A 24314-nucleotide genomic window follows, 5' to 3' on the forward strand; every position below is an offset into this window, starting at 1 on the left:
TGCCTGAATTCAAGAATGACATTGTGCCTGCGGCAAGGCCGGGGTAAAAGCCTCGCGTAGATGTGGATCCACCTGGCCGCGCAAACAGGCCAACTCAAAGATTCGATTCGATCCATCCCATCCATCACATTTGTTTCTTTTTCTCCCCTTAGGATTGTTATCTGCCATTCTCCAGCTTGTCCGGTACGAGTTCTGTATCATGGCTGATGGCTAACAGCCTTTGTTCAACATGGCCGTCGCAAAGCCCGTGCGGTTCCTAGGGGCGCTGTCCGTGGTTCTGGTCTTCTTCGTCATTTATCAGTACCTGCGCCCGGTCCAAACTATTCAACCGCCCGGTACCGTGGTTGGCAATGGCGAAAAGATTGAGAACTGGGAGCAGGATCCTCTGCTAGAGCGTGTGTATTCTCTCTCGGAATCAATGCGACGACGCTAACATCCATCTCAGCAATCGGCGAGCCTCCCGAACCACTTTGGCGACACACCGAACACGACTATACCCCCGACAGCCTCAACTCAGCGCGCATCAATGCCACACTCCTATCTCTCGTCCGCAATGAAGAACTCAATGAACTTCTCCCGACCATGAGGCAGCTCGAAGAGACGTGGAACTCCAAGTTCAACTATCCGTGGACATTCTTCAACGATGTCCCTTTTACCGAAGAATTCAAAGAAGCCACACAGGCTGTCACAAAGGCCAAGTGTGCCTACCATGTCATTCCGAAAGAGCACTGGGAAATGCCTTCCTGGGTCAGCCAGGAACTTTATGAAGAGTCAGCCGAGATTCTGAAAGAGAACGACGTCCAGTATGCCGGAATGATCTCATATCACAAGATGTGTCGATGGAACAGCGGCATGTTCTACCGCCATCCAGCCCTCGAACATACCCAATACTATTGGCGCGTGGAGCCGAAAGTCAAGTTCTTCTGCCAGGTCGACTACGATGTCTTCCGCTATATGCAGGACCATAATAAGACCTATGGGTTTAATATCAATCTGTTTGACTCGCCGGAATCTATCCCATCCTTATGGCCAGAGACCATCAAGTTCCTGGCTGCCCACCCAGAGTATCTCCACAAGAACAACGCCATGGCGTGGCTGGTGGACAACACTCGCAGACCAGAAAATAACATCAAGGCACATGGGTACAGTACCTGCCACTTCTGGTCCAATTTCGAAATCGCCGACCTGTCGTTCTGGAGGAGTCAAATCTACGAAGACTATTTCACTCACCTGGACCGGACAGGTGGGTTCTTTTATGAAAGATGGGGCGATGCACCTGTCCACAGCATTGCACTGGGCCTTTTCGAGGACGCCAGCAAGATCCACTGGTAAGGCAGATCCAACTTTCACGAGATGAGACCTGAAATGGAGACTGACAGACAACAGGTTCAAGGATATCGGATACAACCATGTCCCATTCTACAATTGCCCCAACTCACCTAAGTGCAGTGGGTGCACACCCGGCCAGTTTTACGGCGGGGAACCTTGGCTGCAACGAGAAGACTGTCGGCCGCTATGGTTCAAATATGTTGGTATGGGGTGAACAAGAGGTCGGGTCATCTTGGATCACGCAACCAGATAACTGGGGCATTCCACACCTATTTGTATATGGGACACCATTGCTGTAGACGTGCCGAGGCCTGGGTTTCACTTTTTGTACTAGGCATATTAGGTCTGGTGATCTGCAACATGTACTGTACCCTGGAAGAACGTATTAGCTGGTCTAGATTCCCCAACCATTTTTGCATGCATGGTGAGATCCTTCGCTTGTCATATCGTTCCTGTCCTTGAGAGCTGTGCATAAACGTGCGGACGGAGGACCCTAACCTCCGCACCGGCGGTGGTGGCCTTGAAGTTATTGTGGCGGAGATAAGCATTGGGATGGGAATAGTTAAGAACCGTGGCGTTGAAGCTTGGAGGGGGGGCGTCCGACTCGGGCTTTTCTCTAGGTGCCACCAAGGGCGATTGGGGGTGCTTACTTGAGCGCCGGGCGAGCTTGGCAGTGCCTAGGACGCCACGAAGCACCCAATACAGTCAATGTCGGTGCGGCCATGTACGGGAAGACTCCGTGGGGAAGAGTCTCCCCAATCCCTAGCATCCACACACCTTCTTCCTCCTCACCAATCTCTCCCTCTCTTCCCCAGGGTGGCGTCGAGGAACAGAAAGAATACGGGGTATGATATCAAAGAGGGCTTCACAGACTCTCGCCTTCTCCAATACTTGCGCCGTGGTGATTGTATCTGCCGACGGAAGTCCCGCTATTCCGTCAAATATGCACTGATCACCGCTCAAGGTCCGGTTCGGCAGTCACATTTGTGGCCATCATGCACCTCGTCACAGACCACATCTATCCCTGTCCCTGGCCACCGACAACTCTCACAGCTGCTCCGAACGGTGTACAACGGTGCTCCATACCGGCTCCTACTCCAGTGACGACGGAAGCGATCATGTCCAAAATTCCACTGCGACCTCGTTTTTTGCGGGGAACATCAGCTGCCACGAGTGCGAAAAGCTCGTGCTCGCTCACACCGTTGATCACTGCCGTAATGTATCCAGGGACCCAGTTCATCTGGCAGATCAACTACCATGCGCCTGGGTCAGGGTAGGGTCGAGACATCCCAATAAAAAGGGCAGGGTTCCCCCGATGTGAACCCGCTGGATTTTACTTCCCAGCTCCTCTTCCTCTCCGATCTCCCTGCTGAGTTTTGAACTGCTGTGCAATAATACCTTTAGGGCTCCGTCCCAGCCTTGCAAGCATGGATTCCAAAGAGATCACCGAGAAGCCTATCGCAGGTGTCACTCCTCCGGACGCTGTACACTCAGCCTCCTCCAAAACATCAACCAGCGATGAGAAGCCCACCGTCACCACCGCTGAAGAGATCTCCTCTGAGAAGCACAACGACATCAATGCCCACTATGACCCTTCTGCCGCCCCTCGCTATACCAAGGAAGAGGAAAATGCTGTCATCCGCAAGCTGGACTGGCATCTGATGCCACTGATTTTTGTCCTGTACTCCCTGTCCGTCCTGGACCGCTCCAATCTGGGCAATGCCAGAATTTCTGGAATGGAGGACGACATTGACCTCAGTGGGAAGCGGTATGACTGGTTGGGAACTGCATTTTACATCAGCTGTGAGTTTTCCCGCTTCTTCTTGCGTTTGGGCAACCACAACGACGACCCTGCGGATCAGGTCCACCGCTTGAAGCCATTGACTAACATGGTATTACACAGATATCCTCTCACAATGGACGCAAATGGGCTGGAAAGCCTTTCCACCTCATGCCTGGGTCGCCTTCGTCGTTTTCGGGTGGGGAGTGGTTTCCACTATGCAAGCAGCGTGTTCATCCTGGGCTGGTGTGATGGTTTGTCGAGTCATTCTCGCCATCTTTGAAGCTGCCTATGGCCCTGGCGTCCCGTTGTATCTCTCATTTTTCTACCCGCGCGAAAAGCTCGGTCTGCGAACCGGAATCTTCTTGAGTGGCTCTGCCGCCGCCAACGCCTACGGAAGTGCACTCGCGTACGGCATATCTCAAGCCAAGGCATCCATCGGGCCCTGGCGCATCCTGTTCATTGTTGAGGGTGCTCCTACATGTCTGCTGGCCATCGTGGCGTGGTTCTGGCTTCCAGACTCGCCCGCCCATTGCAAGTTCCTGTCGGAGAGAGACAAGGCGATTGCAATAGATTTATCCTTGAGACAGCCTGGAGACAGGACAGGGAAGAAAGGTCTGCAGTGGAAACAGGTATTGGGCGGGTTGATGGATTATCGATGTGAGTTTTCTCCTTCTGTGAGGTTTCTGTTGCCCACTAAGAGTATTTGATGTCCCTACACATGTCCATCCCTCCACTCTCCGGGAAGCTACACAAGAGACATGCACCCTCCCACCCACCCCCTCCCTCCCTTTTGTTCTCATTGTTGCTCGATTAAAATAAAACACGGTCCTCCATTTTGCAGAGCATGATTTCAGGAAGAAAAAGGGCCAAGACTGACATACTTACTCACAGCCTACCTTCCTCCTCTGATGTACTTCGGCTGCAATGTCTGTTTCGCCTCTCTACCGCTCTTCGTCCCAACCATCATCAGCGAAATGGGTGCCTTCTCCACCATCCAATCCAACGGCCTCTCGGCTCCACCATATGTATTCTGCTTCCTCGCAATTTGCGGCACAGCCTTTATCTCTGACCGCCTGAACATGCGTGGCATTTTCGTCGCCATCCCTGCATTGATTGCTGCGATCGGGTACATCATTCTGGGCACTACCTCAGGGGTGGCACCGAGGTATTTCGGCCTTTTCCTGGCCGTCCTCATCTTTGTCTCGGTGGCAATGACGTTGACATGGGTTGGCAACACCCATGCCACGGACAGTAAGCGCGCTGTAGCGTTAGCTATCCTGGCGACGGGTGGTCAGTGTGGTCCCGTATTGGGCACAAACATCTTCCCCAAGAGCGACGCTCCTTATTACCGCAAGGGCATGTGGATCTCGTGTGGTGCGTGCCTGATCGTGGTGGTCACCAGCGTGATGCAGATGGGACTGCTGATCCAAGCCAACCGGAAGCGGGACAAGAAGTACGGCCGCGATAGGGAGACCGTGCACCTCGAGGAGCCCGGTGAGTTTGGCGATGACAAGCAGTTTAGATACGTGGTTTAAAAGGCAGGGGTGTGAGGAGATGGTCATTTGCAAGAATGAACTTGACTACGGAGCATTCAAGAGTTCTCAGGAGGGAACAGGTGAAGATGGGGAGGGTAAGGGCAAGTCGTCGTCACCGGTACACTGGAGACGTGACTGTTGTGTGCCACTTTGAGGGATTCAATGAGTCTGAAACCCCCAAACCACTATAATTTAAACAGTGATTGATCTGAACAGTCACGACAACAAGGTCCGCAAGAACTATGACATTCACTGCAAATGTTGCGATCCTAATAATTGAAATAAGCCTACATGCCTCATTGTCGCTTGTACAAGTAGCCTACAGTACTCGCCGGCCGCGCCTGCCCATACTGATGTACGAGGTACGTACTTCGTACTCAGTATTGTGTATCTGAAATTGTTGCTCGTCCAGTTCGACCTATGGTTCAGGCGGCAAGTTGGGCTAGCCGCTTCGGGCATGGTCCTAGTCTGCACGCCGCTATTACTTTTAACGGATGATAAGAAGTCTGATACGAACTATTCTTCATCTGTTCCGTCACGCTTCAACAAACGTCGCGCTGTCCCTCGGATTTCCGTAGGCCGGGTCACTCACGGTTGGCCGTGTGTTCTAGCGGTATCGGTATCTGTTCGGAAACAAAATGACACGAGGTTCTCAGTCCTTTGATTATCAATTTCCCCCTGTTGAAATAGGTTCCAACGGCACGCGGTTTCATCCTCCAAATGAGCTTGAGACCCCCGACTCCCTCTTCACACCTGGGCATCCGTTCGCTGCTACCATACCGTGGCTCCGCTGGCTTCGCCGCGCAAATAACCGCGAGTGCTTTATTTTTGCTGACGGCGCTTGCCTTGGGAATGGCACTGACCAAGCAAGGGCTGGCTGTGCGTTCGTCTTCCACCCTAGTACCACGAACTCTCCCGCCGGGCATACGTCGTTCAGACTAGAGCTCAATGGCCCACAACGGACGCGGGAGCCGCAAACAAGCAATCGTGCCGAGCTACGAGCCAAGGGGGACGGTCAAGGGCGGGGTATTGTGTGAGAACAAAGTCCTCCCCGTAGTGGTCCATGAAAGAAAAGGCTCGAACAGATAGATAGACAGACAGACGACGGATCGCCATTCTCAAAACTCGTGTGGTGCGCGCATTGGCGCTGGCGTGATACCGCAACATTACCTCGTTTAGCACTCAGGGTGGCGCAGATGAAATACATAGTATCCACGAGTCCTTGTAAAGAGGAACTTCGATTTTATCGGGTTCCAGGTTCCACCCTTGGACCCTCGACCTTGAACCTTGCACCTCAGCCGCACGGTGGCATAGGTGCACCTCGCCTCGCTGAATAGATCCTGATAGATATCACCATTTTTGAGACCGTCGCCACCGTGGACTTTTACAGTTTTCTTCCTCCGTATTGGCCCGAGTCTGCGTTGAGCTGGACAAGTCGTCAACGTTGAGGATTTAGAGGGATTATCCGTCAGCGTCGTTGTGGCTTTCTTGGTGATCGAAAGAGGGGGGGGTCAGAGGAACCAGTCTGGAAGCTGGCGGCGGGTGTCAGTGGAAGTTTTGTTGTTGAATCTCCTCTAACTGGGGAACGAGGGTATCTCAAAAATCTCAAAACGACGGAAATGGCTCTAGATGCTGTCGTTAGTAGCTTCGACCAAAGGAAACGAGGCCCCTTGCTCAATGACGGTGATGTTCCATCGGCGTAGAAACTCGGGCAACCTCCTCTTCTGTTGTAGAAACCAATTTCAAATTTGAGGAGAAAAGTAAAAGCGAAAAAGACATAATGAGTCTCTCAACCCCGACATGATCGTCTTTGAAACTGTACAAGTTTTACTACATCGTAGGTAGTCTCTGAAGATGTTGCGCGCGAAGCTAATGAAGGGATACAGGTGCGAGTCCCCTCATTCTGGCTTCCTCTGGTCCGAAACACACCCTGCGACTCTCCTATTCCATTTTCCCAACCACCAATGCACAAGCTTTATGACCAGCTCTTCCCCTTTTCTTTCCATCTTTCACAATATCGCCTATGGGTTGTGGTATGGGCTGTCACTGTTTTCGGGATAGAGGTCTTCTTTCAGGTTAATGCCGAGCTCTTCGCGCAGAGGTTTCAGCTCCTCTAGGTATTCCTGATATTGTTGAATGTTCTCGACCTTTGCCTTGATGCCTGTTATTGCGAATATTAGACCCGACTGCCTTCTCGAAAGAAATTCTCCGCAACGGACCTTCAAATATTCTCACAGCAGTAGGGAAATCGTTGACACGTCTGGCAGCTTTCAAAGCAGCTGTCACAACCCCGGGAGAAGGGACGAGATCGTAGGCAAAGGCATTGTTGAGGTTTCGCTGTTTATCTAGATTAGACCAAACAATATATAATTCAGAGCTTGCCATTCTTACCTGAAGCTCAAAGACATCCTGCACAGCATCGAATTCCTTCTCATATCTGTAACAGAACTCGTCAGCCAAGCTCTTACAGCCAATGTGTTTTGCAGCAGCACCAAATAGTGCTTCGACGACCAGTGTACCCCAGACCAAGCTCCATCGGGATCGTACCTCGCAGAGAATTCTTCGAACGTTTCGTCTTCGTGGCCGGCGCTTCTTTGGATGGCCGAAGAGCTGAACGGGGACCTTGCGGAAAACGATTGAGTGACAGCTGGAGCTCTCTTGAATGACCGGGTGCAGGGTCTGAGGAAGGCGGAAGTGGCGGGACGAGCTGTGAGACGAAACATGGCGAGAGAAGCCATTGTGCAGTGCGCAAAGTAGAGCACAGGGCGGTTGCGTAGAGTGGTAGAGTGAGAGAAGGTGGACCAGATGTTGTGTTCAAGGTCTGGGCGGATGTCGATTGAGGTTCTTCAGTCACCTGAGATTTGCTTGCCCAGGCAGGATAATCGGAGAGCTCCTGAGTGGTTGAAATGACGAACGTCAGCCAAGTCGGACACGTAATTCTGCGTGGTATTTGGGCTGTAATGTGACTGACAAGGGCTGTATTGTAAATCACAGGTATCTGATTGGTTGTGATGCCTCTACCAGTCCCAAAAGGACCATCTATATTCGCCAGTTGCCTCAATTGATACGTATGGTAGCTTGCAATGATATTAAGTATATTGCATCCACCCTCTCCCGTGCTCATACCCTTTACTTCTTCTCTCTCCCGAGTTTGGCGCATAGACGGGTAAAGGGACACGGTATCAATTTTTCCTCCAATCAGGTCTTTTCCGCGGCTCCCGTTTCTAACACGGCAGACGCGCGACAATCGCACAAGTTTCTCCCTCGGCGGAGATTGAAACCAGGTACACAACCAATGGGAAGGTGCGGCTGCAGCGGGCCTTGGCTATTACGACAGAGGCTGCGCGCATCTCAACAAACGAGTTTCCCCTGATTTTTTGATTATCCCATAGTTGGCTTCCTTCTGGCACCCATTGGCACCATTGGCACCATTGGGCACTCTCTGTTGGGACATTTCCATTTTCACTCATCCCTCTTCTTCGTCCTGCAATTTTCCCATTGCAACCGCCGCCACTGTCCGCGCTGCCGGCTTGAAAAAATATATCTCACTCCCTTCCACCTCCTTCCGATTAACCACTACTTCATCTCTCTTCGCGTTCGCCTCTGCTTTTTGTCCTTTTCTTCTCCTTCACACCCTCTTTAGTTGATTGTTTTCAGTCACTCCTTCCCTCTCGATTCGGCGCTCGCGTTTACGCCCTCTCGGTCCGTCCCTCACCTGCGACTGCGAAATTGACGAATTCTTTCAACATGTCGGACGATATTCTCAAGTCTATTCCCCTTCCTACGCTCGATCGCCCCTTCGGCATCGAGCTATGGCCTATCTTCGACAAGGCCTATTCCGCAGTCCTTGGCTATTCGCCGATGGACTTCAAGTTTGAATCCGGCAAGACACCCATGTCAACATTGCCAGAGACTGTGGTCGCCTTGATCTCGTACTATGTTATTATTTTTGGCGGAAGAGAATTGATGAAGCACCGCCAGCCATTCACGCTCAACGGCGCTTTCATGGTCCATAACCTCTATCTCACCATCATCAGCGGTTGTCTGTTGGTGCTGTTCGTTGAACAGCTGCTCCCTACTCTTGTGCGGGGTGGTGTCTTCCACGCCATTTGCAGCTACGATGGAGGTTGGACGCAAGAATTGGTTGTACTCTACTATGTGAGTCTGCCTGTCTGGCTATTAAGCTCGCGACACTTTCTAATTTACACAGTTGAACTACCTCACCAAATATCTCGAACTCATTGACACGTTGTTTTTGGTCCTCAAGAAGAAGCCTCTGACCTTCCTCCACACCTATCACCACGGTGCAACTGCGCTTCTCTGCTACACTCAGCTTATTGGGCATACTGCGGTGTCATGGGTCCCTATTACGCTGAACTTGATGGTGCACGTGGTCATGTACTGGTAAGGGAAATTTGCGCGCAAAATTGTGTACGCGGCTGACAATTTTCTAGGTACTATTTCCAATCAGCTCGCGGTATCAGAATCTGGTGGAAAAAGTACATCACCATCATGCAAATCATCCAATTCGTCATTGATCTTGGTTTTGTTTACTTCGCGTCGTACACCTACTTCGCCAACTCCTACTTCTCCTGGCTGCCGAATGCAGGCACCTGCGCAGGCGAGGAATTTGCAGCTATCGCCGGCCTTGTCATTCTGAGCTCTTACTTGTTGCTCTTCATCTCATTCTACTTCGCAACCTACCGAAAGCAAGCCATTCAAGGACGACCGAGAAGGAACACTGGCAGAGAAGCTTTGATCGCTATGAGGGATCTTCCCCTTCCTGACCCACACAAGGTTCCATCGGCGCTTGGAGATGAGAAGAAGAGCAATGGTGCCATCACCACCGGCCGATCGAATGGTCCAACCACCCGATCGCGAAAGGCTTAGACAGTCGAAGCGTACAATTCTTTCCGAAGGATAGACCTTCATTGTCTAATGCAGGAGCAGTGTCCGAGAGAAGACAACGAAGAAATTCAATCGAGTTGCAGGAAATCAGCCAACAGCTGGTTTTTTTCTTACTGGACAACTGAACCTGGCGGCAAAGGGGGTGCCGCCTATTACATATTGACGTCAAGCATGACTCGAGTCTAGTCGGGGGATATGCCAGGGACGACTCGGAGCCGAGCAGATCGAGGGGATTTGCTGGAAACCTGGCAGAGGAGAGTGTACAAAAGTTTGCTGTTTGCTGCCTCGTTGATGACGGAAAGAAGGGGTCTCGGGATTTTCCTGTTCAAGACTTGGTGGATGCCAGAAGGGTAGGACCACCGTTTCTCTTTTTTCTTTTTGCACTGTGTAATTAGATGGTACTCGCTATTAATGCACGAATTCTAATGCGGACGACAAAAGGGCTCGTTAGTAGAGTTGATATAGTTTGCAAGAAAGGAATAAAAATTTGAAAACTTGAGATTGACATGCTGCTGCCCCCACTCTAGCTGTCTCGGAACAGTCTTGCTTTGAAACGCGAGCATGTAGAAGTCTCAATTTATGTGTCTATCCATGTATCTGAGGATGTCTATTGTTTCACAAGCGGCGGAAGATAAGGCTTCAATTGAGCCATGCATAGCAGAGAGGTGCATTTATTTCAGTCAATTACCCCTTTTCCCATGAGCACGCCAACGCCAATGTACAACAAGGAATGAAGCGTGAAATTCAGACACGATCCTCAATCCTGGCATTGTGTCAGAGGCCTCCTATCTATCCAACCCATCTCCTCGCACTCTGGAATAATCTCAACCACGGCCCGTATTCGCCCCAGTCGCCCCATGCGTCCTTCTCTCCTTTGAGGGCGTGGTCGGGGATGTAGCTGCCCACGCCGGCCAAGATGGTACGTTCGGGATGAGGCATCAGCGCCAGGACACGTCCATCCTGGCTCCGCACGCCAGCAATGCCCGCGGGACTCCCGTTCGGGTTGGCCGGGTACGCCGTCGTGGGCTGCAGGGATTTGTTGTCGACGTACCGGATGGGTGCGAGGTTGGCGTACGCGAAGTCGTGAGCGAGAGAGGCGTCCCAGGTCTTGTCGCCCGTGTGCGGCGATGGGAGATCGGTGGTGAACGACGCGCGCCCTTCACCGTGTGCGACGGCGATGGGGAATGAAGACCCGCTCATGCCGTGGAAGAAGACGCTGGGAGCCATGCCGGATTCCGCCGGGGGGTCCGACACTTTGACCATGCAGACTCGGGCCTCGTACTGTTCGGATTCGTTCCGCTCAAAGGAAGGCCATTTGTCTGCGCCGGGAATCAACTCTTTGAGTTTGGAGAGGACCTGACATCCGTTGCAGACGCCCAGCGCGAATGTGTCCTTCCTTTCGAAGAAGGTCTGGAATTTCTGGCGTGTTGTGGGGTGGAAGAGGATGGATTTCGCCCAACCCTGGCCTGCACCGAGGCAGTCGCCAAAGCTGAAACCGCCGCAGAGAGCAAGACCCACGAAGGAAGAGAGATCATGGTCGATACCAAGGTGTGACTGGTGTGGTTTGGGGTCCAGAATGTCGGACATGTGGACGTCTATCGCAGTAAATCCGGCGGCTTCGAAAGCGAATGCCATTTCCGCGTGGCCGTTGGTGCCCTGATCTCGCAAAATGGCAACTCGTGGTCGAGCGGTGGGACGCACGTAATTGAGTAACGACGCTTTGTATGTGTTGATGTTCTCCTTGGGGTCGAAGCTAAGATTATAGCTCAATCCTGGTTCAGCATCATCGAGGATCGCCTTGTATTCCGAGTCCGCACATGAAGGATTATCCCGAAGTCGTTGAAGCCAATATGACGTGTTTGACCATTTTTGTTGCAGCTCTCCACGAGTTGCACGGTAGATCAGTTTCCCACCGTGATAGATCGCCATGTTCTGAGAGGAAGACTTTGTGGAAACACGACCGATCTTGTGGATAAGCCCGGGAGGAGGACCACACGTTGCGAAACAGGCCTTGAAGTGATTCTCGTCAGATTTACGGACCTGGAACACCGCCCCCAATTCTTCGTTGAATAATGTAGATATCACATCCGGTGTGTTCGGTGTGGGACATATGTCGTTGATCATGATTTCTATACCGCAGCGACCAGCAAATGACATTTCTGCCAATGTCACGAAGAGGCCGCCGTCAGAACGGTCGTGATATGCCAGCACAAGCCCTTGTTCATGAAGTTGTTGTGTTGCGTCGAAAAAGTCTTTGAGCAAGGAGACGGAGCGAATGTCGGGCGCTTCATCGCCAATTTGTTTGAAAGATTGTGTGAGAGCGGACCCTCCCAAGGCGCGATGTGCGAGACCTAGATCCACGAAAAACAGAGTCGTTTCGCCCACTTCGTTGTATCTTTTTAGCTGCGGCGTCCACGTCTTCCTGATGTCCAGAACGGGGGCGAAGGCAGATATAACAACCGATAAGGGACTTGTGACTTCCTTTGCCTCCTTGGTTTGAGAATCTGTCCATTTCATCTTCATGGACATGGAATCTTTCCCAACCGGAATTGAGACGCCGAGTTTGGGGCACAAATCCATGCCCAATGCCTCCACAGCTTCATAAATCCCTGCACCTTCGCCCGGATGAGTGGACGCGGACATCCAGTTGGCGGACAGCTTGACCTGATGAAGGCGATCGGGAAGATCTGCAGCAGTCAAGTTCATCAGTGATTCAGCCACTGCCATACGTGCAGATGCTGCTGGTGAGACTAGTGCAATGGTTGGTTTCTCGCCCATTGCCATTGCCTCTCCACTCTTGATACCGGTGGTAAGTGATGTTGCTGTAACAGACACGTCTGCCACAGGAACCTGCCAGGGGCCGACCATTTGATCTCTGGCTATGAGCCCACCAACTGTTCTGTCGCCTATTGTGATCAAGAAGGATTTGGATCCGACGGCTGGCATTTGGAGCACTCGATCAATTGCCTCCTGGAGCAAACCGTTCATTGACGCCTGCGGGACATACAGGCTCAAGCTGGTATCAAAGCCTGGTAATTCGGCTTTGCGTGAACTGGCATCACGGGTCATCTTGGGCGGTTTCCCGAAAAGAACCTCCATTGGGAGGTCGATAGGATCTTGTTGGCCATGGCCATCTGCGGGGTGATCGCGGTCTGTGAGCTTCAACACTTGCCGCCTCGTGGCTCTTCCCACAACAGAGATCCCACACCGTTCTCGTTTCGCAATGGCCCTGAATTTGTTCATACCCTCCTGTGCTACCGCAAGAACATATCGTTCTTGGGCTTCATTGCACCATATCTGGAGAGGGCTCATACTCTTGTCTGCACAGTCGATGTCTCGAAGCTCAAATTCTGCACCGAGACCAGAATCTTTGGCGAGTTCTGGTAACGCATTTGACAGACCTCCGGCACCGACATCGTGAATGAAGAGTATAGGGTTGTGTGAACCGAGCGCGGTACATGCATTAATGACTTCTTGCGCCCGTCGCTGCATTTCGGGGTTGCCTCGCTGAACACTAGCAAAATCCAGCTCGGCAGACCCTTCTCCGGAGCTGACACTCGATGCAGCCCCTCCTCCCAGGCCGATGAGCATGGCTGGCCCGCCCATGACAATCAGGAATGCTCCGTCTTTGACAATGTCGGGGTCCTTGAGAGCATGCTGAGGTCGAACAGTCCCGACGCCTCCTGCAATCATGATGGGCTTATGATAGCCTCTGATTTCTGTGGAGTCTTTGCCCGTTCTCATTTCCACCAGCAACGTCCTAAAATACCCAGCAGTGCATGGTCGACCGAATTCATTGTTGAAGGCAGCACTTCCAATGGGTGCTTCGAGCATTATGTCGAGACTGCTAGCGATGTGACTGGGTCTGCCATAGTCGAGTTCCCACGGTTGGCGGTGATCCGGTATCAGCAGATCAGACACACAGAATCCCGCGAGACCCGCTTTGGGTTTTGCTCCTCTTCCTGTTGCTCCTTCATCCCGGATCTCGCCCCCTGAACCAGTTGCCGCTCCCGGAAAGGGAGAGACAGCGGTAGGATGGTTATGAGTCTCGACCTTAATGAGGAACTCCACCGGTTCTTTCGTCGCTTTCCATTGGCCGTTGAGGTCGTCAGGCGCCCATTGACTCCCATTGCTGCCTTTGAGCACAGCTGCATTGTCGCTGTATGCACTGATGGTGCCTTCCGGAGTGTGTTTGTGCGTATTTCTGATCATGCCAAACAGCGTGTTAGTCTTGGGTTTTCCATCAATGGTCCAGCTTGCATTGAAAATCTTGTGTCTGCAGTGCTCCGAGTTCACCTGAGCAAACATGAAGAGCTCAACGTCTGTAGGCTTTCTCGGGACGGGCCCGTCTTTCGAGTAGGCTTCAACGAGATACTGGATTTCTGAAGCGTCAAGAGCAAGGCCTAGCTTGCGATTTAAATCTTGAAGCATTTCGGAGGGATTCCGTCCACCGCTGTATAAGTCGTATGTACCCAACAGGCCAGGTTGATGGTGCATGAACAAGAGATTGAGATCTGGCTCGTTTTCCGAAATGGTCTCTGTCATCCGGTCATGCAGGAAGTCAAGGCTTGATCGGCCCAGAGACTGTCCATTTTCAAGGTATACCGTAATCCTGACACCTCGTTCGATTCGACGAACTACTTTTTGAAGTCCGCAAACATGAGCGATATTGGTGGCCTTTGAACTCCATGGAGAGATAGTGCCTGGTCGAGGTAGGGCATAGAGAACAGTTGACGGTTCGTCTTCCTTTTCTTGGGCTTCTACGTAGTTGCCATGAGTCAACAATTTTTCCAGTAGAGCATGGCTCTCAGAATCAAGTGACTCCGCAAGTTCCACATAGTGCATGTACTGTCCTTGAACGTCACGGGCTCCCACGTTGGCGGCTAGAGCCTGACGTCGAAATTCGGAAAAGGCTGACGCTCCAGGGATGATACAGACTTGTGAATGATCCATGGTTGACAAGTGACACTCAGAGGCTAGACGATCCTAATACGTAGCATGATCACTGTCACAAGGAGGGTCGCAATATCACCGTTAAGGCCCGATAAATGTAAGAGGATACGATGATCCCGGCAATAGAAGCAAGATGTCGAGTCTTGTATACAAGTTGGTAGAGGGAAGGATCAGACGGTCATCCGAGGCCAGCCGAAAGGAAATGGTAGATCGATCAATCACGAAACAATCGTCATGGTTCCATGTTCAAGGCCTGATCATACAGCTCTCGTCCAACTCGTGATTATCCATTGTGGCTGATGTGTGGTTGTGAGGAAGTCTGAAAACTCTGCGGTCACGGCGGCTTGGCGTCAACGACGTTGGGTCCCGGCTCAGCGGAGGGAGTGCGTACTCGGTAGGTGGTTATGGTTAAGACGCAGCGCGGCTCGGGCGGCACTGGGGGTTTCTCCTGGAGTGTGGCACCCCTAGCTGGTGCCTATCGGACTGCCTCGAGGCTTGTAGCTTCCCCAGAAATCAGCCTCCCCCTTTATGCTCCTCTCTCCTGCGGTCCTTCTCGGTGGTAATACCTCGCTTGTCAGTCTTGGTCCAATATTGGCTTGCGAACAACGTCGCCAGATCAAATCTGGTATTATCCGTCATCCACCCTTCTCACTCACACCCAACTACTCCAATTTGTAGGCCGCCAACTTGAACTTTTCCCTTCGCTATCTTTTCCCAAAGCTACTGCATCATTTGACAAAGTCCATTTAGGTCATCCCCGCCGTTGGCTGCCCTCACATGGGACAGTTTTTCCTGATCCGCTTTTCTCGTGATCGGTTCTCCGGTTCAATGCCACTGTCATCATCGCCATTAGTTGACCAGTGACCGAGTCTGTCGGCTTGCCGTCTGATCGTTGAGCCCGACACCTCGATTCATACCCGTCTCTCGACTGCGCACCTGACCCACATACCGAAAAACCTCGAGGTCTTTCTCAGTTGGACACGAGGTATCTCAAGCTCCACCAATATCCCCTTTGAAAGGTCGGGGCCAGTCGTTCAGACTGCCCTTTTCCCGCCGACATCATTCCTTCTCCTCGCCCATCTACCGAATCTTTCCTCCACCACCGATCGCATTCGTCTCGCTCCAAAGCAGACCTGGAAGACCCCTCGTCCACATTGCGAACTTCCACAGGGAACGAAAAAGACGAAAGCATTCGGCGACCATCGTACTCGGGGTCTGACTCGGACGATTTCTCCCTTTGGAGTGACACTGGAGATCTCGCAGAGCAGCTTACCAACAGCGAGGACCCCTATCAGATCGAACTAGATCCTCTGACCCGGCAAGGCCAGAGGCTCAGAGACTCGGGTCGTGGTCACGGTGGAGGACGGAAGAAGAGAGTCGGATTTCGAGAACAAGATCACCTTGAGCGGGATCACGCCCCTCTCGGCATAGATAAAGAGGCTATCTTCATACCGGAGCCTCCACCGAGGCAGATCTCCAAGGCAGAAAGAATATTAGCTCTCATCATGGCTCCCACAGATACCCAGACCGCCCGAGCAAAGGGCCTCGTGGGAAAGCCGTTATTGTATGGCCGAGCCCATCTCCCAGGAGCGTCTACAGGTGGCTGACAGCTGAATGCAGGTACTTCACAAGCGTTTTCGTATCACTGGGTGTATTTCTTTTTGGCTACGACCAAGGCGTTATGTCTGGCATTATCACGTACGTCCATTCAGAATGTCCCAACCACAATTGCTGACTGGGATAAGTGGTCCCTTTTTTAGAGACGCATTCAATCAGCCTGGCCCAGCCGAGGTTGGCACTATGGTAGCTATTCTCGAGGTTGGTGCTCTTATATCATCTCTGTGCGTTGGACGCATTGGCGACATCGTTGGTCGTCGGAGGACAATTCTTTATGGGTCCATGATTTTCTTTGTCGGCGGAATGCTCCAAACCTTCGCAAATGGCATGCCCATGATGATGGTAGGGAGACTTATCGCAGGTTTCGGCGTTGGTGCACTCTCGACCATTGTACCTGTTTATCAATCCGAGATCAGTCCTCCACACAATAGAGGCAAGTTGGCCTGTATAGAGTTTACGGGTAATATTACGGGTTACGCGGCAAGTGTTTGGGTCGACTACTTCTGCAGCTTTATCCAGAGCGACCTCTCATGGAGGATACCTTTATTGATGCAATGCGTCATGGGTGCACTTCTCGGATTCGGTAGCCTGATCATCTGCGAATCCCCCAGGTACGTAAATCCGAACAAGAGGCATCATGGTTGACGCTCGCTAACGTCTCTCCTTGCAGATGGCTACTGGACAACGACCACGACGAGGAGGGGATCATTGTCATCGCCAATCTCTATGGCAAAGGCGACATTCATAACGCAAAGGCTCGACAAGAATATCGCGAAATCAAAATGAACGTTCTGTTGCAACGTCAAGAAGGAGAACGATCATACTCGGACATGTTTAAGCGCTACTATAAGCGTGTTTTTATTGCGATGTCGGCCCAGGCGTTTGCGCAATTGAACGGGATCAATGTCATCTCATACTACGCCCCCCTTGTCTTTGAGTCGGCAGGCTGGGTGGGACGAGATGCCATCCTCATGACTGGCATCAATGCGTTCACCTACCTAGGATCAACAATTCCACCGTGGTATCTGGTTGATAAATGGGGCCGACGGCCTATCCTCTTATCTGGAGCGGTGGCTATGATCATCTCGTTGTCGCTCATCTCCTACTTCATCTTCATCGACATACGGTGGACCCCAACACTGGTAGTGATATTTGTCATGATTTACAACGCAGCATTCGGAGCCAGTTGGGGCCCTATACCGTGGCTATATCCTCCTGAAATTCTGCCACTCAGCATCCGGGCAAAAGGCGCCAGCTTGAGTACGGCCAGCAACTGGGCATTCAACTTTTTGGTGGGCGAACTTACACCTATCCTGCAAAAATCAATCAAGTGGAGGTTATATCTCGTCCACGCCTTCTTCTGCGCACTCAGTTTCGTTCTCGGTGAGTCTGTCTGTCCTAGTAGGTATGTTGTAGTTACTAACCACGAACGCAGTCTATTTTGTGTACCCCGAAACAGCCAATGTTCGCCTTGAAGACATGAACGCATTGTTTGGGGATGCCACAACGGCCATGCCGACTCCCTCGACCCAAGCAGAACGCGGTTCTCTGATGGGCGTGGGATCCCCATCCTCTATCGACATCAGACACGGTGGTCCGCAACCAGGTGTCTTTTCCGCAGATGCTGCAATTCCTGGTCTTGACATAGACCCCCCCGATATCCAACTAGACGCAAACGGACGGCCACGAGGTCGAAGCCAGAGCAACCAAGAAGGGTTGGGCGGTTGGATTGGTCGTATGGTGTCCAGGACACGACAAGACAGCGGTGGCCGCGGACAATACGGGAAGATCGGCCAAGACGAGGACTGAAGTCACAATCTTTGGATTTCAAGTGTCATTATTTTCTCGACTTACACTTACTGGCTGTATAGATATAGAACTGCAACGCGCCACCGCTGTCGCGGATGAATGGAATGGGGTCGTACGCTACTGCATCTGGGGTGTTCAAAAGCCGTCTGCTTGGGTCTGGAACTCTGCACTGAAGGCTGGGAGAAATCATATCGAGCTGTTATGGACATGTACTGGTTATGTACTCGGTCCACTGGATCGCGCTGGAAATGAATGCTGCATTAATAATTTCCCGGCCACCGCATTGTACGGCGTTGCCATTATTATAAGCGGAAACTGTGAAGTCGGAATGAAAAGGATGACTAAGATGAGGTACATTACGCAGGACGAGACCCAAGTGGATGCAGGGAGAGGCTCCTAGTATCAAAGGAGAGGGTCATCAGGCTGCGTCAATAGGACCTGACAGGGTCGCGTGGGATGAGGCGAGAAAGGAGCATCCTAGCAAGTACGGTATGCCCCGATCTGCCCTGTGTGGCCGCTGGTGGCCGCTGTGGCGCACGCCCAGGTGAGCCTACGAGCCAAAACCAGAACCGGCAGGATCAACCAAGGCTTTGTTCTGGCTCCCCGACTTCGCCTCGCGCCGTCCATTGCCCATGATGCCTTACGGCCTTTTGGCGTCAATCATTCCCCCCATTGACCACCTCCATCAACTCGTGCCTCTGACCCAACTGCTACATGACTGCTTCTCAAGGAAATTGTCAACCACGAATACAGACAACCAAACTGTCGCAGCATTTGGCACTTCAAGAGATCACAGTCCTGCTGCTCCTTTGGCAGAGACATTCCAACACTCACTTACCGTGTTGTGCCCCTCTATCCTCACATTCCCGATTCAGTGACTATTCACTGGTTCGCATTCGCCCAACCTGCGCTTGCTAAATCGAACTCGCCAACTGCGACTATCGCTCAGACTTCTCATCCTACTTTTCTTCCCGCCTGCTCCCTCGTTCGAATACGTCCTGAACAGCCCTCCGTCGCAACAACTGTTGACCGCTTGACCGGCCGAAAACACCAACCGCGCAGATTAAATCCTCGCTGCCCTCATTCGCGTCCCTCCGCCAGATCGGTCAGCTCCCCTCCGATTTCCTTCTATGAAAGTTAAATCACCGCAAACAGGCGCCGTGCCCGCGATACAAACCAAGACACCTGGTCGCTACTCGACTTCGGATATGTGATGCTACAGTTTTATGAGCCGTCGATGTGTCCAGCTTTTCTTCGTCAGAGCTGGTCACCTTGACGAACTCATCACAAACTGTGATGGAAAGATAACCGTTGCTCCTTGCCTTTTGCGACAAAATGTCCCAAGGCACGACCAAGAGACCTCCGGAATCGACAGACTTGTTGCCTAGAGGCAAGCAGGTCCCTTCACATATCCTTGCTCAATTGGATGAGCGTTTCAAGTACCTCACCGACACCATTCTCCCTCCACATCCCTACCTACTTTCTGTTCCCTCCGACGTGCCCTATCGTCACAGCTCGCGCTTCGTCAATACGTGGTACGAGGGCACCCCGTTCGATCGTAAAGAAGAACAGCTCCAATATCTCAGCTTCCTTCCGCATTCGGGTGAACACGAGGCTTTGTTGAAAGTCGAGGGCGGGTGGGCAGACGACCACGGGAATCCCGTTGTTGAAGAAGAACTTTCTCCAAAGGCCTTGCCAGCGAGTGGTCGCCATACCCCAGCAGACACAGTCAATCGCAAGAAGATCAGCCTGAAGGACTATAAGACAAAGGCCAGAAGTCCACCTCAGAGTGCTATAGGGTCTCAAGACCCAAAGAAATCCGCGACTTCTGCCATCCCAGTCTTGGGTGTAGAAAAGGAAACGTACACTGCACAACCTTTGCCGGACAAGGAGCAAGAGAAACATTCGCGTAGCGAGGGGCGCAACGGAGTCAAAGATCATCAGCCGCAAGTTTCACAAATGGATGGCAATAATTCCCCCAAAGTACCTTCCAAGATGCAGAAGACAAACTCCCCGAATCCTGCCAAGCGAAGGAAGCTCTCTCCAGGTGCTGAGGACCCTAAAGTCGGCATAAAGACGTCGAAAATCGAATCACAGTCTTCCACCATGAAAATGCCGCGGTTGCTCTCTCCTACCCTACCTTCACCCGAGAAGGAGATCGGCCTACCACAACTTTTGTCGCCTGTCCTCCCTCCATCACTTACAAAGGCTTTGTCAACACCCCCGAACACCACGTCACTTGGAAGCCCTGTCAGTGGCGCGAGCAAGCGATCAGAACCCGTCCGCTTGATCCTCGCCGGCGCAGACCTCGACAACGAACCTCCAGGCGATCGAAGTGGACTGGCCCCAGCTGGGAGTAGGGTGCGCTCAGATAGCCAGCATTCGGCCCGGAGTAGCGCTCCGGGGACTCCTAATGCTGCCAAAGGGACACTTGGAGCGAAGATTCTGGCGAAGGGTGGCATTAGAGGTGGAACACCCCTGCACAATGGCGTTCGAGCCAGTCCTGGCCCTCGACAAAGGCATACAATCATTCTGAAGTACGGCAAAAAGAACAGGAAGAGGGTCGAAGCGCTTCTCAAATTCGCGTCACGGCCGAAGAAAGACCTTTGGAAGCAAGAAGCGCAAGGTTCTCACAACAGCTCTGACGTACCTGTAATGAAGGAGATATCGAAGCAGGTCACCCCAGAAACTCAACCTACTACTGAAACTAAGTCGAGAGCGCCGGTCATCGATGAAATCAAGATGGAAAAGAAGAGGAAGGCTGAAGACAGTAGTCCTGCACCATCTCTCAAGAAGGTCAAGGCCGTCGATAGGGAGACCCGGCCGGTCACACCAGTCCCCTCGGCTGGTAAGACATCGGCGTCATCTCAGTCGAAATCAACGTTTTCCACGCCGAAGAAGGATCTCAAACCTACTCTGATGAGACGTGTCGAGTCGTCGGAGGGGGTCGACGCCCCGACTCCTACCGGGGACAAAGTGAGGGTTTCGACACCGCAAGCCATGCCCAAGCCATCTCCACAGCCACCAACGGGCTCTGCATCTTCTCGAGGGGAGGAGCGGCAACAGTGGACCAGCATCAACTACAAGTTCTTTGCATTGGGCCGTACTCTCAAGCATGAAGGATCGGCTCTACTACCACCTCCCGATAATGATGCGAAGGCCTCTCAGTCTGCGAAAGCGGTACTGACACTGATCGAAGCGCTATTGTGCTTCATGATCAACATATCCGCGCTGTCCCATGCCCGTCCAAGTGTCGACCCGGGCTGGAGGTCAATCATTTTGTACCACATCTTCGTGTTCCGTGCATCGAGGAAGTTTCCACACCTTCACGGTCTGGTCGTGCAACTTGGGGCAGTATGTCGGCAACTTGTACATAAATATGACATGGACAGACTGGCGCGGGATCCTCTACCTGACGACTACTGCAATTCTGCTCCCACGCCTGGTAGTGATGGTAACACCAAGACGAATGAAGACGGGGAAAAATACAAGAAACGATACGTTGAGTTCAGGGATGAGTTGATCCAGAACGCCCGTGAACTGCAGACGGCATGGCTGGATGGATCCCGACAACTCTCGCTCGACCTGCTGAAACGCGAGTATCCCATTACTTGGTCGAAGCGGGCCAAGGACCCGAGTGCGAGACTGCAAGAGAAATTGACGCCATCGAAGATTCCTGAAGACTTCTACCTGCCAATGGATGCAAACACTACCGCTTTTGAGGCAGCCAGATTCGGCGTGTCTTTTCTCCAGGAATGGGCGGAGAAAGAAAAGGTTGATTGGAAGACAAGGATCGATCTATGATAATGGCTATGCATCTAATGTCACAGCCGATAAGACGTTACGACCGGATATGATTTCAGCTATTCTTGGCTGGAGGGGTTGAATATACAATGGGATAGCTGGCGGTCAGCATGTGTTGCTGTTTTGACATTTTTAGAAGATACCACATGAGCGATGAAAAGAGCCGATTTGAACTTGCCTGAGATGCATATTGCGTATACATTAGGGGTGCTATGTTGTGCCTGCGTAAGACTTGGTAGAAGAGAAGTCCCTATCTATCTGCTTTCTTGTGAGCAGTGTACAATAAGAGGTATACATGTACAAGTTAGGCGAGGTATTTTGTATAGTATCTTGTATGACGTCGAGTCTACAGCCTTGTGCGGAAACATTCCACCCGAGTTCTCGCTCTTGGGCCGTGTCTCGGTGGTCCATTCTGTCTGCGCCCGTTTCAACGTTGGCAGAATTCAGCGGCTCTTCGCACCCTCAACCATTCCACACCCTCCCCCGCCCCCGGTCGAAGCCAATGAGTCACTGTCAATAATGGCCACCTTACTTCGGAGCGAGACGGAGAAGCATGGACTCATTCGATGACGACCCGACCAGCTTCGAAGGCGTTTTGCCTGTGATTCCACCCGACTCCCCTCCGGTGTACAAAGACACAAAAAGCAATGCCGCAACTGGTGCCTCCGCCGCCGGGGTTCGAGCCTTCACGGCGCAGGCAGTGGCATTCTATTTCCGTGCCCCGGTGAAAGCTTTCTTTCGGACAAGAGTGGATTATCTCGCGTACGCCAAAAGCATCAACCCAGATATACAGAATGGTCGTTGGTCATGGCGGTCCACCACACCGGGTCTGCTGGCGACGGCGATCAAACACTATGGTTGGCGCTTTGTGCCTGAGCAATTGGCCCTGCCCTTGTTCGCGAATGTAGCTGTTGGGGCAGCACTGTATACGAGTTACCTGCAGATTTTGGGCCTGTTGCACGAGCCCTCGGCACATGCCAGGAAAACGGTATATCCACCTCCGTCGCCGCAGAGTACTTTTCTTGCAGGATTTGCAGCGGGCACCATCCAAAGCGTGCTGGCAGCTCCCTTGGATGCCCTTCAAGTGCGATTCGAACGGCGCGGGCCAAGATACGAGGATAAGACCATGTGGGAATATGGGAAAGGGAAATTAAGAGAGATCGGAGCCAGAGGAATATTTGCGGGTTTTGGGCTGAGCTTCTTGAAGGATAGCTTTGGGAGTGGCGTGTTCTTTTGTGCCTTTGAGTGGGTCAAGGCGCAGGGTTACCATGGATTTGTGCAGTGGTACTACGGCCACAAGCTCGCAGAAGGTTGGAACGGAGAAGAGCTTGGGATGAGGGAGAAGAAGCAAATACAGGCAAGGGTAGACGAGCGATTAGAGTCGAAGAGCGACCCTGAGGCGTTGCTGGTTCGGCCACATTACGCACTTGAACCGGCTTTTCTCATGCTCGCGGGGATGACTGCGTCGATCGCTCAACAGGTCGTTCTTTATCCTCTTTCGACAATCCAGACTCTTCACTACGAGCGGCTAGAAGAGCTCGACCAAAAGGCAATCAAAATTACCAATGACAACGTTCCACTGGCAAGGCGTGGACGAATGTTGAAGGCATACTATCACGCCTATCAAGAGACTTGGAAACAGGCTCGCCTGCAAGCAGTGACTGAACGGGGAATGAGGCGATGGCTGTTCAAAGGCTTCTGGTGGTTCACTATCCGACAGGTTCCGAGTACGAGTGCGGGATTGATCATCTTCGAGTTGGTAAGGAGGAAATATGGCCAGGAGGGCTTGGGTGATGAAGTCAGGATATCAAGCAAAGGAAAGTATGATATTCTTCTTGTATGAGGCTAGTCCAGGGCTTTTGGCGGGAAATGCATTCAGCTCTGGCGTTCTGAGTGTAGAGGGTTGATACAGCCATACGGGCTCAGATTAGTATCAGCAGACTGATCGTCCAAGGCTGGTGTAGATTTAGATGTAGTTTTATCACTGAATCTCTCTCGTCTTTGCCTCTTCTTCAACCAGTAATGTCCTCTTTAACGCAAGCCTTACTATGCCTATCGACAATAGAATATGTACGGTAAAGTTCCAAGGTGATATCTCCAGTGTCAAGAAAGCACTGTCGCACAAGAGAATGTATCCTCCCTCAAGGAAGGGCCTTTGAAGCAGGAATGTGATGAAAGTAATAGTGTAGTGCGAGTCAGAGGCTTTGGGAATCAACTCAGAATTTTGTAACATTCACTTGCCAAATTAACTTGAGGCATTCTGGTAACATATCAACTGGTACCGAATATATCATGGGGAGGTGATATTACTGGTGACGCGTTTAGCAGAATTGGCTTCGCGTTGCGGCGCGCGAGTTGGGCAAGTTTAGCGCGGCGTTTTGGGGAAATGTCGCCCTCAATCATGGATTTTGGCCTGACTTGAATCTCTGATCTTTTTGACTCGGCGAGGGTAGGACCACGACGTCCGTTTCCAACATTTCGCCCTTAACCCCTTCACTCTCTCTTCATCATATCTCTCGACCGCGGCGTCATTCTTGTCTGCCTGATTTCTGGGTCTTGTCCTCTTCCTAAAGAAT

The 24314-nt window shown here is 51.9% G+C and overlaps 8 protein-coding genes across 8 annotated transcripts; 6 read left to right on the forward strand and 2 right to left on the reverse strand.

Annotated features, from left to right (window-relative positions):
- Positions 1-229: 229 nt before the first annotated feature.
- AYO21_03084 (hypothetical protein) lies at positions 230-1543 on the forward strand (the record flags this gene model as incomplete). Its single annotated transcript, XM_022653059.1, has 3 exons — positions 230-395; positions 446-1328; positions 1387-1543. 3 exons carry the CDS (start codon positions 230-232, stop codon positions 1541-1543), a joined length of 1206 nt encoding a protein of 401 aa, XP_022514753.1.
- Positions 1544-2756: 1213 nt separating this feature from the next.
- On the forward strand, positions 2757-4647 carry AYO21_03085 (hypothetical protein; the record flags this gene model as incomplete). The annotated part of the gene is made up of 3 exons (XM_022653060.1): positions 2757-3132; positions 3233-3769; positions 4004-4647. The coding sequence occupies 3 exons, from the start codon at positions 2757-2759 to the stop codon at positions 4645-4647; spliced, it is 1557 nt and encodes a 518-aa protein (XP_022514754.1).
- Positions 4648-6668: 2021 nt separating this feature from the next.
- Positions 6669-7385, reverse strand: AYO21_03086 (cytochrome c oxidase subunit 6; the record flags this gene model as incomplete). The annotated part of the gene is made up of 4 exons (XM_022653061.1): positions 6669-6808; positions 6867-6984; positions 7039-7084; positions 7195-7385. The coding sequence occupies 4 exons, from the start codon at positions 7383-7385 to the stop codon at positions 6669-6671; spliced, it is 495 nt and encodes a 164-aa protein (XP_022514755.1).
- A 1009-nt stretch (positions 7386-8394) lies between these two features.
- On the forward strand, positions 8395-9537 carry AYO21_03087 (hypothetical protein; the record flags this gene model as incomplete). Its single annotated transcript, XM_022653062.1, has 3 exons — positions 8395-8805; positions 8858-9051; positions 9102-9537. 3 exons carry the CDS (start codon positions 8395-8397, stop codon positions 9535-9537), a joined length of 1041 nt encoding a protein of 346 aa, XP_022514756.1.
- Positions 9538-10344: 807 nt separating this feature from the next.
- On the reverse strand, positions 10345-14508 carry AYO21_03088 (phosphoribosylformylglycinamidine synthase; the record flags this gene model as incomplete). The annotated part of the gene is made up of 1 exon (XM_022653063.1): positions 10345-14508. One exon carries the CDS (start codon positions 14506-14508, stop codon positions 10345-10347), a length of 4164 nt encoding a protein of 1387 aa, XP_022514757.1.
- A 1505-nt stretch (positions 14509-16013) lies between these two features.
- AYO21_03089 (hypothetical protein) lies at positions 16014-17934 on the forward strand (the record flags this gene model as incomplete). The annotated part of the gene is made up of 5 exons (XM_022653064.1): positions 16014-16072; positions 16129-16206; positions 16269-16736; positions 16796-17508; positions 17561-17934. The coding sequence occupies 5 exons, from the start codon at positions 16014-16016 to the stop codon at positions 17932-17934; spliced, it is 1692 nt and encodes a 563-aa protein (XP_022514758.1).
- A 1335-nt stretch (positions 17935-19269) lies between these two features.
- AYO21_03090 (hypothetical protein) lies at positions 19270-21738 on the forward strand (the record flags this gene model as incomplete). Its single annotated transcript, XM_022653065.1, has 1 exon — positions 19270-21738. The coding sequence occupies one exon, from the start codon at positions 19270-19272 to the stop codon at positions 21736-21738; it is 2469 nt and encodes an 822-aa protein (XP_022514759.1).
- Positions 21739-22291: 553 nt separating this feature from the next.
- AYO21_03091 (hypothetical protein) lies at positions 22292-23581 on the forward strand (the record flags this gene model as incomplete). Its single annotated transcript, XM_022653066.1, has 1 exon — positions 22292-23581. The coding sequence occupies one exon, from the start codon at positions 22292-22294 to the stop codon at positions 23579-23581; it is 1290 nt and encodes a 429-aa protein (XP_022514760.1).
- Positions 23582-24314: the final 733 nt, after the last annotated feature.

This window comes from Fonsecaea monophora (genome assembly GCF_001642475.1).
Source record: "Fonsecaea monophora strain CBS 269.37 chromosome Unknown Scaff14, whole genome shotgun sequence".
Lineage (NCBI taxonomy): Eukaryota > Fungi > Ascomycota > Eurotiomycetes > Chaetothyriales > Herpotrichiellaceae > Fonsecaea > Fonsecaea monophora.